Genomic DNA, 13,166 nt, shown 5'->3' with positions numbered 1-13,166 from the left:
TACCCAGGGATACTAAGAACGTGTCAGAAATGAATGTCTGTCACTCCCTAACTTCACTGATCAATAGCTCCTCCTCAGCTTTAGAATAAAGCCCACATTTCTTAACATGATTAGAGAGTCTTCATAATTTGGTCCTGACCATTTGACCATTTTCACCACCTACCTCTCCCTGAATACAATTGCTATAGTAACTGTATAGAAACTGTAATTTCATATTGTTCCTTTATATGCTGGGCCCTTCTGTGTTTCCTACACTTGTTCATGTTGTTCCCTTTGTCTAGCAATCTTTCTCCCTTTCCTAACTCGCCTCCCCCCAACCTCTATTATTTACGTCTTGGCAAAGTGTCCACCTCCTCCAGAAAGTCTTTTCCCAAAGTTCTGGGTTGGGTAATCCCTCTCCCTGTTCTTCTCTTACTTTGCATGTCACTTTCACGAAGCACACTGTAAGTTCTCTATAAGTTCTTTAATAAACATAAGAAAAATCTAATAAAGACATAAGACTAAAAACAGTAAGTATGTACTTATACTCTCTGTGCTCCATCCTGGACCCTGAAGCCTTTGAGAACACAAATCATAAACTATTCATATTTGTAATCCCACCTCTTAGCCTAGCACTGATAACAAATGCTCAAGAAATCTACTGTTAAATGAAAGTGACCGAGAAGAAAGAGAGATTCCAAAATAAACCACAGCAAAGATAAAAGACCTTATTGTCACATTCCTTCATAATGGTCCTGGTCTTGCTCCTATTTGGAAGTTACATTGACTTCTTTAAGTTTGGAGGGTCCTAGTTAAAAATAACTTCAAATAAAGAATTTATTCCCTTCTAGCAAACAAAATTAATTCTATTGAGGAACTGTCCTGCTCTTGACTGCAGAGCTCTTACTTTATCACCAAAACTACATTTTTAAAAAGATACGTCACGTGTAATCTCCATCAGGTAAATGGGGAATGAGGAGGGAGGACAAAACCAAGTAAAAAATAAAATAAACTTGGCAGCACAACACCATTTATTACATGGAAAATTACTCACATGCAGCAGCAGCACAGCAGCAAGAAAAGACTGCCCTTGACAGTAGCCGATGTCTTCGTCGTAGACAGAGTAGGCCTGGAGAAGAGACGAAGAGTGAGAGGTCTCGTCAACAGTCACAGATTTCACGCAGGGGATAGCTCACATAGGCTGCTGCTCCTGTCCTCCACAATCCCACTGGCCCTTCAACTTGAATGTGTAGCCACGAGCACAGGGGACCCCCCACAGAGACAGCATCTTTCCTAAAGCAATTTTAGATGTCCACTGTCCCAGGTTCATCTTCAAAATATGGAATAAAAAGATGCTCAAAGCACCTAAATAATTTTAAAAGATCCACTGTGATTTGTTGCTACGCAAATGAGATCAGGGGAGGCAGGAGCCAAGGACGGGAGAGAGGGTGGGAAGGTCCTGAGTTGATGTGGGTTCTAATGCACCCTGTGGGGGAAATCTTAAAGCTGCAGAATGTGTATTACAGATCCTCTAATCTAACAGACAAAAGAATCACCCTCTATAACCTCTGGACATTCTCAAACACCTTCTAAACTACTCTCCCATTCTCCAGAAGGTCAACAGGTAAAAATTACTCCTCTCGTCTATACCACTGGGACAAGCAGAAGCATTTAGCATTGATGGCACGTTTTGCAGAATGGCTGAGAGCCTCGTGCCACATAAGCACCCACTATCACGATGTTCTGTATTCACCATCTTCAACATCATTCTAACCAGCTTGAAACATACAGAGCCAAAGAGGCCCATTCATAGGAAATGCAGCACTCATGGGGAAACAGCTGACATATCATTTAACTATCTCAGTGTTCATTTAGCCTTCAGAGGAAGGGAAATGAGGCTGTATACTTAATATACACTAGCTAGCACTTTAACTAGTACTACTCAGAGCATAATTTAAAATATTTTACCATTGGTTTGAGAGAGAGAAGATGGGGAGGAGGAAGGGGTACAGAGAGAAAGAAAGAGAGCTAGAAAGAAGCATCAACTCATTGTTCCAACTTAGTCGTTCCACTTAGTTGTGTGCTCATTGATTGCTTCTCGTATGTGCTCTGACCAGGGGTTGAACCCACAACCTCTGGCCCACTAGGTCAATGCTTTGTCCAGTGAGCCACCTGGCCAGGGTGAGCACTATTTTTTAAAGAAGATACATGTTGTAAGTTTTTAAGAAGTTGAGTCAGTTACATTAGGCATGATGTACGCTGATCAAAAAGTAAAGAATTAGTAAATTTTTTCTGTAAAAGTCTGAAGAGTAAATATTTTCAGCTCTGAGGGACACATACATCTGTTACTTATTGTTTTTGTCTTTTTAAACAACACCTTAAAACATAAATACCATTCTTAACTCAAGAGTGGTACAAAAGCAGGTCATCGTTTAGTGACCCATTCAGCTGCCCTCACATTTATTCCTAGAGACAAACATCCCAGTAAGTCATGGGTCACATATCCCATCTGCGTGCTGGGCTTCATTAGTGAGGAGGTTTCCATTTGACATGCGAGTATAACATCTGTCTCTGCCCAGGGCAATGGTTCTCAGGGAATCAGGAATGGTTACCATAGAGAGGGCAAGTGTGCTGGCTCCCACATGCCAAAGAAGTCAGAGTACAGGGTCTGGAATTCTTTTTTCTTAAAACAAAACAAAACAAACAAAAACCTATATTGAAATATGATATATAGCTCGTGTTTAATGAAATGCGCCACTTTAACTGCACAATTCCTTGAGTTAGGTCATTTATGTAACCCATCATAGACTATTTCCATCATTCCAGAACATTCCCCAATGCCTCCTTGCAGTCAAACCACAGGCAAGCACTGATCTGATTTTATCACAAAATATTATTAGCTTTGTATTTTTAAAAGAATTTCATATAAATGGAGTCATATAATATGTGCTCTTTTGTGCCTAGCTTCTTTGACTGAGAATATTGTTTCTGAAATTCCGCCCCGTTTCTGCATGTCTCAGCAGTCCCTTCTGCTCCATTGCTGAGTGGGACTCCAGTGCACGAACATACCCCAGGTTGCTTGTTCACTCTCCCACTGATGAACACCTGGGTTTACCCAGTTTCTGGTTCAGATGACTAGAGTTGCTATGTAGGCAAGACTTTTTATGGATATCATTTTTCATTTTTCTTAGGTAAATACCTAGGAGTAGAGGCTCAAGGTTCAAATGATAAGTGGATGTTTAACATGATAAGAAATGCCGAACTTTTTTCCAAAGTAGCTGCCCAGTGACTACACCCACAGCAGCAGGGCGTGAGCACTCAGGTCTTCACACTCTTGTCAACACCTAATTTGCTCGTCTCCTTCCTTTTGTTAATTCCTAGGGTTTTGACTTGCATTTTTCCGACAGTTAATGATGGACACTGTACAGTTTATTATCATGTGCTTTTAGGCAATTGATATATATTTTTTTGTGTCCATCTCTTCAAGTTCTTGCTCATTTGTTTAGTTATGCTGTTCATCTTTCTGTTGTTGTGTAGGCTTCCTTGATGCATTCACAGTTTACAAGTCCCTTGTCAGACTGGATTGCCCGTATTTTCGCCAAGGCTGTGTCTTGCCTTTTCCTTCTCTTAATGCTATCTTTTGAAGCACTGTTGCTCTCGTTTAACCTTCTTCCACTAATGATGATATTATCACACTCTCTTCTAATGAGAGAAAAATTGGATCATGGAATCATTACCTAATGAATCTGAAAGAAGCTTTTTATTTTTTTATGGAACTTTTCTTCAATTATCCTCAACTGCCAGAGCTCTGCTGAATTTTACCAATTGAAAGATGGGTTAGCATTCTTTTACTTTTTAATTTTTTTATTTATTTATACAGTTATAGTTCTGATTGCTTCATTTGTACTTTTCTTACGCTCATGGGTGCGTGTGTGTGCGTGTGTGAGTGCATGTTCAGGGCGGAGGGAGGACTGCAGACAGGGCACAGAGAAGGGACACGCCGCCCAGGCAGAGGGGAGGCTCTGACATTGTCCCTTTCTGCAGCACCCCTGGGGTGTACTGTCTCTACTTTTTGCACAAATAAGGGACTAGAGCTTGTTGATGACAGAGCATGTTACATGAGTGATACACAGATATTCCACACTTCCCCTCCTCATGAAAGATGTCTACATGGAAGAGTCCTTAAAACTCTGGATCTCCAACAAACAATTACCTTCTCCATCAATCCTGACATCACTTTGACAAAGGCTAGATCTATCATTACATAAATATATTTAACATTTATTGCGAAGTATGCTATTCACATGCTTGTCTGTGTTACAAGAGAAGTCCAATAAAAAAACCAAGTATTGCCGAACATGAAACAGAGAAGGTATGAATTCAGTGACTTCACAGATCATTCATTCCCTCACTGGAGAGCTGAGGCTCACAGTGCAAATCAGTAATGCACTCGTCTTACTTTCCATTTGTTTTATGGTTTCAGGGAAGGTTAGTAGAAAAAATAACTTTGTCAGAGGTTACCTACTAAATTGACTTTATGATTCACAGTTTTGGTGTTCTAGCAAATTCTTTTGCTCGGAGTTCTTCCAAGCACTGTTTGGCTTTAGCCTAAGCCTTCTCCAACTGAACTGAACCTAATCCTTTCCCTCTACTCCAAACTTGCCTTCCTGCACCAGACCTCTCGCCATGCACACTCGGACGGCCTCTCTGGCCAGATGCTTATTCTCAGTCTGACCTTATAAACCGTCTGGGTAGGTACCACTTCTGTAATGGAGAAGTACTTCCTCCTGGACCAACCTTCCCTCTGGAAACAAATTTAAACTATATCTGGACAAACCTATAAGAGAAACTCGTGAAGGCACTGAGGAGATAAAGTGGCAGAACCTGGAAGACAGAATGAACTGGAAGGAAGGAAATGACACTGGGTAAGAATCTCATTCTTTTGGCTTTTGCTGGAGGTCAGTACTGCACCACATGGCTAAAACTTGCATCTAAAACTACAGTCTCACTGGCTTGAAGAAATGGGGGACAAATTGGGATGACCATAACAGCTAAAAAGTGTTAAAATTCTAGAAAAGAGAGTAATATTAGAGAAGCCCTCCTATGCTTACTGTGAAGTGACAGTATTCAAGCCAGTACAAAACTGATACAAGGACACACAAATACTCAACAGAACAGAATAAAGTGAGAGTTCATGAGTCTATTTGAAGATGATAAATAAATGGTAAGTCCGATGAGAAATGGAATGTTTCCATAGTTACAAATGATCTCACACAAAATACTTATTAATTACAAAGAGAAAAAGAGTAACTTCATAGTGCCAAAGGCTGGTAAACAATATCTTGTTTATGTGATCAAAGTGATCATCATCAATAACGGAAAAACCTCAACCATGTGCCACCTGTGAGGAAGAAGTAAGAACAGGTCATTTCTGCTATTATTCCTGCCAAAGATGCATAACTGAATCCAACCATGAGGAAACATCAGACAAACTTAAACGGAGGGCCAGTCTAAAAAATGACTGGTCTGTAATCTTCTAAAGTACAAAGGTCAAGAAAAGGAAGGGAGGGGGTAAGTATTGTTCCAGATAGACGGGCATCAAGGAGACACCACAACCAAATGAAATATGCAATTCTGAACAGATCTTTCTCTATAAAGAACATTATTTGGATACTTGGTCTAAAGTTTAGGCAGAAGCAATGTATTAATGTTACATTTGTATTTTGATGTTGTTAGGAGAATAACTTTGCATTGTGATGGCAAACCACTTCTGAATAGAAGAAAAATTCTGCACTTGCAACTTTCTTGTAATTGTTAGATTGTTTAAAAATACATATAGAAATATAGAAATATACATATATATAAATTTGATAGAATCATTTTGTTTGTTGATTCTGATAATAAATATTGGGGCTTAAAAAAGATTATTAAATTTGTCCAAATGCTGGTAAAAAGCAAAGTTATCAACATAAGCTGCATAAATAGACTCACTGACATGAAATAACCTAAATACTAGTGACAATAATTATAGAAGGCTAGATGTACTCGCAGATACTCACTCACAAAGCAATTTTCTTATCTAACATAGCTGGCAAACTTCCTAGATGCAACTTTCCTTTTATATAACACTTCAAAAAAAAAAGGCCCTTGGCAACAATTTAAAACTGGACTAATATACTCAGTTAAAAAAAAGGGGGGGGGGACATAAAATAACTAGACTACCATAACCTTAAAAAAAGTAATGTCTCTATTACAAACAAACTACTGTGTTATTATGATGGATTACTCAGTGTTTCTTTTACATTCTTGGACTTCTGATTTAAAAAAGTAGTATGTAAAGGCCATCCTAAAGAAAATCTAAAAAATAAAGCAACAACCCTGCTCTTAAGGAGATTAGCTTGAATAATCTTTATGAGCTTTTACTTTGTAGAAGAAGAAAGTAGTAGAAATAGAGCTCTTTTAGAGTTTCTATACATTAAACTTTCATCTAAAATATCAGTATGGTGACTGTGAAAATGCGCCACCCAGATTTCCACCAGCGCGGAACAGAATTGACTGAGGGTCCCCCATGCCGTGCTCTGAAATCCATACCCACACTCACACCACCACCACACTTCCATGGGCTGCTCCCAGCCAATGGCTGAGCACAGCAAGAACACACAGGCAGGCCAGCTTCCTGTAGACATAGGACCTCACAGGCCACTGTGGCTGAAAACTCCCAATTGGCCTTGCCCAGCTTTCCTTAGAGCAGTGATTCTCAAACTTTTTGAAGTTGGGGCATATTTAAAATCCTACAAATAATTGTAGGCACACTATATACAAACTTCAGAGAAATATGTTATAATAATTAAGTCAAATATAAATAAAAAAAAATAAAGTCCAAGTGTGCTTTTATGGAAATTGTTCATTTTTTTTTTTTTAGAGAGGAGAGAGAGAGAGAGAGAGAGAGAGAGAGAGAGAGAGGAGGGAGGAGCAGGAAGCATCAACTCCCATATGTGCCTTGACCAGACAAGTGCAGGGTTTTGAATCGGCAACCTCAGTGTTCCCAGGTCGACGCTTTATCCACTGCGCCACCAGAGGTCAGGCTTTTTTTTTATTTAATTTATTCATTTTAGAGAGGAGAGGGAGAGACAGAGAGAGAGAGAGAGAGAGAGGAGAGACAGAGAGAGAGAAGGGGGGGAGGAGCTGGAAGCATCAACTCCCATATGTGCCTTGACCAGGCAAGCCCAGGATTTCGAACCGGTGACCTCAGCATTTCCAGGTCAACGCTTTATCCACTGCGCCACCACAGGTCAGGCCTTTTATGGTAATTAAATGAAATAAATACAACAAAATTAAATTTATTCTGACATTAAAAAACATTTTTATGTTATATTTTTTGAGTTATGCTTTTTAGAATTTCTAAAAGAGGAGTTAAAAAATAAAAATTGATAAAAAAGTTATCTTTTTATATATATAGATACATTCTTAGTAAGATTTAGTAAATTTGGTAGGTCCCAGTACGAATGTGTTAAGTTTTTTCATTCTTGTGTTTATGAGAAACATGAGTCTGATGTGTCCTAGCGATTTCTTCAATGTTTGGGCATATATTTGATTTTTTACCGAGACAGAGCGAGAGTCAGAGAGAGGGACAAATAGGGACAGACAGACAGGAACGCAGAGAGATGAGAAGAATCAATCATCAGTTTTTCGTTGTGGCACTTTAGTTGTTCATTAATTGCTTTCTCATATGTGCCTTGACCCTGGGGCTACAGCAGACCTTGGGTCCAAGCTGGTGAGCTTTGCTCAAACCAGATGAGCCTGTGCTAAAGCTGGCGATCTCTGGGTCTTGAACCTGGGTCCTCCACATCCCAGTCCAACGCTCTATCCACTGTGTCACCGCCCGGTCAGGCGTTTGGGCATATATTTGAAAGGCAAACTCTCATTTCCTCGTCAATACATTGAAGAATTTCTCTCTTTTTACTCTTAATTGTGTTGAGGGTAGAAAATCCTAATTCACATAAATAGGATGTTGAAAATTATAGTAAAATGTTCAAAGCTTTTTTAGATATTGCCACATATTCTTCTTTTATAGAAATCCAAAAAGCTTCAAGAGACAATTCCTTATGTTTAATCATCAATCCAAAACCCCCACCATATATATCATCTTAACTTTACAACAAACAAAGGATAGAAGAAACTTGCCTCCAGTCTTTCCGGGGAACATGGTGAGTAGTGTAAACAATCCAGCACCACAGCTTGGCAGCCTTTTGCAACCTAATCAGTTAAGTGAGGTGGGGGGTTGAGCAGACTGTCAGTTTACAGCCAATTCCCCACACCAATACCCCAAAAATCTAAACTCCAAAACCCTGTTGTTTTTTGGTCCCCATCAGGCACTTATTTCTCTGCAATATCATAGGGCACACCTGGAAATCTTCTAGGGCGCACCAATGCAACCTGGAGCACACTTTAAGAACCACTGCCTTCTGACCTGTGGTGGCGCAGTGGATAAAGCGTCGACCTGGAAATGCTGAGGTCGCCGGTTCGAAACCCTGGGCTTGCCTGGTCAAGGCACATATGGGAGTTGATGCTTCCAGCTCCTGCCCCCCTTCTTTCTCTCTATCTCTCCTCTCTCTCTGTCTATCCCTCTCCTCTCTAAAAAAAAATGAATAAAATAAAAAAAAAAGAAAAGAACCACTGCCTTAGAGTGACACGACGGTCTAAGACAAGTCCACCTAAGTCTCCTTCTTCTCTTCCTCCCTCGGGGTCAGACAAGCACTGGGGTCTATGCTCTCCCAGTTTCCTTCCCGTTTTAGAGGCCTTTCCCCTAATATATTTCTTACGTCTTCAATCTTGTCTCAGTGAGAAGCTTCTGAGAAAACCTGGACTACACTGTCAGTTTTTTAAGGTCAAGACCACAGAGTTAATGATACGGACACTGTGTCACTGCAACTAGCACTGTACTCTGCTCTCTGAGACCAAGAAAAAATTCAGAGAGAGCCTCTTCCCTCAAAAACTGAACATCCTGCAGAAAGGAATGAAATAAAACTAATCAGGTGATGTTCAAAACGTAATGCATAATAATAGTCTAAATTTTAGAAAGTATTTTTAATCTGTAAGTCACTGTGGGCAGAAGCGGGTGGGAGAGCTTCACAAGGGAAACGGGCAACTAAGATCGGGACAGATGGGAAGGAGGAGGCAAGAGACGCAGAGTCACACCCCTCCCAGGTCTTTAGAAGATGCAGGAAGAGGTCTGGTTAAGGAGGAGGCTTCAAAGTTATAAAAATATTGCCAACAGCATAATAATTAGTAAACAGGAAATAAGTCTCGTCATTCCATAACTAATCCACTCAGAAATAACCGAGAGTTTATTGTTTTGGATCGAAGACATTTGAATCTAGTATAGAAATAGTTATCTCTGTGTTGTGAATCACCATAAATGCAGGATGCACCCACCGTGATCAGCATTCTATGTGAAGGTACCTTGTGTTTGTTATGTCTTTGCAGGTTAGTTTTGTACTTCCTTTTCTATGTTAAAAAGTAATCTAATGCTCCTTCCCATCCTCTCAGAGTAGGTTGTTTTCTAAAAAGAGTTACTATAATCAAACCCTTAGGATAATCACTAATCCCTGTATGGTATTCTGATTTTAAACATTTTTATTATCCTCATAATCTCATCTTTCTTTTCTGCATTCTAGTCATGGTGTGATGGCTTCAATTAGCCTTTCTTTTGAAAAGACCACAGGCTCTGCAGAAACTACAAAGCTAGTTCAAGGAAAGCTTATGGGGCCAAGCACATAAAAAAATTTTTAAATTCTCCTCAGACACTCTCAAAAGCATTAGATATCGGTCATTCTCTTTCCAGGATTCCAGCTTCACTAACCTGACCAATTCGCTGTTCACTGTTACAGTTCTAGAAGAAAAATCCAAAAATAACATGATATCTTCCTAGCTGAGCTCTGACTCAGAAAGTCTATCCCATGAATATGTATATTAAAGAGGACCACAAAATTAAAGCCCAAAATTAATCCCTCATGGAGGACCTCAGTAACACTAACAAATATAAATGTTTTCAGATTGTGGAAGCAAAAGCTAAGCATGAAGTTCACACACACACACATACACACACACCGTGAAGCCTCTTTATAAAAGACTGCTTATGTGTGAGTGTGTATTTGCTGTTTTGAATGGCTATAAATATTGTCCTTGGCAATGAAGCAGAATTAGACAATTCTTCTAAAAAGGAAAATGTGAAATGAGTGATAAAGCGGAGAATAAAACAAGGAGAACTCTTACTCTGAGAGCAGAGGGGAAGACTTACCAGTACGCTAATCAGGCACCTCATTATCCCACTGTGAGCAAGAGGTCCAGTGAAAATGTCCCTGCTCCCCTAGAAAATCTGAAATTATTATCCAGCTACTTGTCTACCAAAAAGTGTGAGGGAAACATCGTGAAAACTTGATTGCTCCTATTCCTTCATGGGAGCTAAATAAGTCGCTTAGAAGTGGAAATTTTAGAACAAGTGGCCTGCAAGAACACTAAGAACAACTAAACAGAGGTTTCAGTAGTCTCATAGTGTCAGGGACACAAATCAAAGGGAAGGGCCACCAAAGAGAAAGGTCTCTAGTAAATACCTCAGGCTTTTAGTGGAGATCCTGGAAGGGCCTCACGCTCTAAGCAGAGAAAGTGCAGCCTGGGCCACAGGGACCCCAACACACAGCCCTCCTACAGAGGGGCACTGAGCCTGCTCTGTAGTAACCCCGCCCAGAGTTGTACCATTCCTCGTCCACAGGACCCAGAATGCTACTGAAAACAACCAGGCATGAAACAAACATGAGCAAGTAAATAAAATCCAACAGCGAGATAAGAATATATTGATAGGTAGTCAGATACTACACTTTAAATAAAATAATAAAAATAAGAGCAGATATCAATGAAATAGAAAGCAAACATATATAAATAAAATCAATAAAACCAAAGGCAGGCTCTTGAAGAACTAATAAAATTGATATAATATTGATTCAATGCAATACCAATCAAAATTCTCAAAGGTTTTTTTTTTCCCTCAAAAACTTCCAGGCTGATTCTAAAATAGGAAACTACAAAGGGCCAAGGTAGTAAAAACAGTTTTGAAGCAGAACAAAGTTGTAGGCTCAATAATACAGGACAATAAGATTTATTATAAAGGCACTATACTTATAATAGTGTGGTGCTGGGGCCCTGGCCAGTTGGTTCAGTGGGTTGGAGAGTCGTCCTGTTTCCCAGGCCAGGCACATACAGGAAGCACCCAATGAACACACAACTGAGTGGAACAACAAATGAATGCTTCCCCCTCTATCTCTGTCTCCTTCCCTTCCTCTCTCTGTCTCTCTAAGATCAATAAATTAAAAATAACAGGGTGATATTGGCACAAAGATAGATAAGTAGATCAATGGAATAGAATGGCCCAGCAATGAAAACAGGACTTCTAAGAGATACCTGCACTCCCATGTTTACTGCACTACAATTCACAATAGCTGAAACATAGAAACAACCTAAGTGCCCATCAGCGAATAAATGGGTTTAAAAATGCAGTGTAGCCTGACCTGTGGTGGTGCAGTGGATAAAGTGTCGACCTGGAAATGCTGAGGTCACCGATTCAAAACCCTGGGCTTGCCTGGTCAAGGCATATATGGGAGTTGATGCTTCTAGCTCCTCCCCCCTTCTCTCTCTCTGTCTCTCTCTTTCCCTCTCTCTCTCCTCTCTAAAAATGAATAAATAAATTAATTTTTAAAAATGCAGTGTATATACACAATTATTTGTGGAGAGATCCTAAGCACATTATGCTAAGTGAGATAAGTCAGAGAATGACAAAAACTGTACGATGTTACTTACATGTGGAATCTTAAAAAAAAACAAAGTCAAACTTATAAAACAAGTGCAAAATGGTGTTTACCAGGGAATGAGTCAGGAGATTAAGATTGACATTCATTAAAAGGGTACAAATTTGCAATGAGTAGAAATAAGCCATAGAGAGCTAATACACAGTATAATGAATACAGACATAATATTATATTATAATCATGAAACTTGCTAACAAGAGACAAAAACTTAATTACTCCAACCACTAAAAAGATAGGATAATTATGTAATGTGATAGAGGTGCTAAATAGTCATTACGACACCAATCATGTTGTAATGTATAAATGCATCAAATTAGGATGTTGTACATCTTAAATATACAGTGTTATATGTCCAATATATTCAGTAAAAAATAAAATATCCAGAAAAAAAAAAAAGAATGGCCCAGAGGAAGACTATAGCAATACAGAGGGGGAAAAGAACGGTTGTTTAAAAATAACACTGGATCAATCAGAGATCCATATGGGGAAATGAACCTTGACTTCTACCTCATCCAAAAACCAACTATTGATGGATTATAATCCCCAATGCAAAAAACCAAAAGAATAAAATGTCTAGATTACACCAGGGAATATTTCCATGACTTTGGATCAGGCAAGTACTTCCTAAATAGGACACAAAAACACTAACCATAAAAGAAAAGATTAATAAAGTGGGCCTCGTTTTTTAATAGCTTCTGTTCATCAAAAGATATCATTAATAGAGTAAAAAAGCAAGCCATACAGAAGGTATTTACCATACATATCTAAAAAAGGACTCAGGCCCAGGATACAAAAAAAAAAAAATCTCCTACAAAACAATAATAAGAGAAAACCCAATTGTAAAACTGAGCAAAAGATGAACAGGTTTGTCACGACAGAGGGCACCCTCGTGGGCCATAAGCAGGTGAAGAGGTGCACATCCTCAGCCGTCACAGGGGAAATGCCCAAGAAATCACAGTGAGAGCCCCCCCGCCACCCAAGCGCGTCCACTAAATGGTTAGAAGTTACAAGTTTACCATTTGTTTCTGAGAAGACAAAGCAACTGGAATTCCACATACTGCTGGTTGAAATGCAAATGGTAAAACTTTGAAAACCTGTTTGGCTATAATATACTGATGGTGAATGTGTCTATACGCCAGAAATTCCATTCCTAGTATACACCTAATAGAAATGCATACTTATGTGCACCAGACCATCATTAACACAAGAGTGTACATACCAGCATTATTCATTAAAAAGCCAAATAACCACCAAGAATAGAATGGATACTATGTTGTAATATAGCCATACCATGGAATATTGTGTAGTGACAAAAATAATATACTA

At 39.3% G+C, this 13,166-nt stretch overlaps 1 protein-coding gene across 5 annotated transcripts in view; it reads right to left on the bottom strand.

Annotated features, from left to right (window-relative positions):
* The window catches only part of RABGAP1L (RAB GTPase activating protein 1 like), a 551,348-nt gene that overhangs the window by 203,310 nt on the left and 334,872 nt on the right, over positions 1–13,166 (bottom strand). For all 5 annotated transcript variants that reach the window (XR_010749414.1, XM_066371551.1, XM_066371553.1 and 2 more), the window contains one exon: positions 1,034–1,108. Coding sequence is in view for 4 of the 5 variants with exons in the window: in XM_066371551.1 (XP_066227648.1) it covers positions 1,034–1,108 (75 nt within the window). In the remaining variant the exon portion in view is untranslated. The remainder of the gene's footprint in view (positions 1–1,033; positions 1,109–13,166) is intronic.

The sequence above is a fragment of the Saccopteryx leptura genome, chromosome 2 (assembly GCF_036850995.1).
Source record: "Saccopteryx leptura isolate mSacLep1 chromosome 2, mSacLep1_pri_phased_curated, whole genome shotgun sequence".
Taxonomy (NCBI): Eukaryota; Metazoa; Chordata; class Mammalia; order Chiroptera; family Emballonuridae; genus Saccopteryx; species Saccopteryx leptura.
Note: the sequence above shows the minus strand (reverse complement) of the source record. Positions and strands in the feature narration are given on the sequence as shown.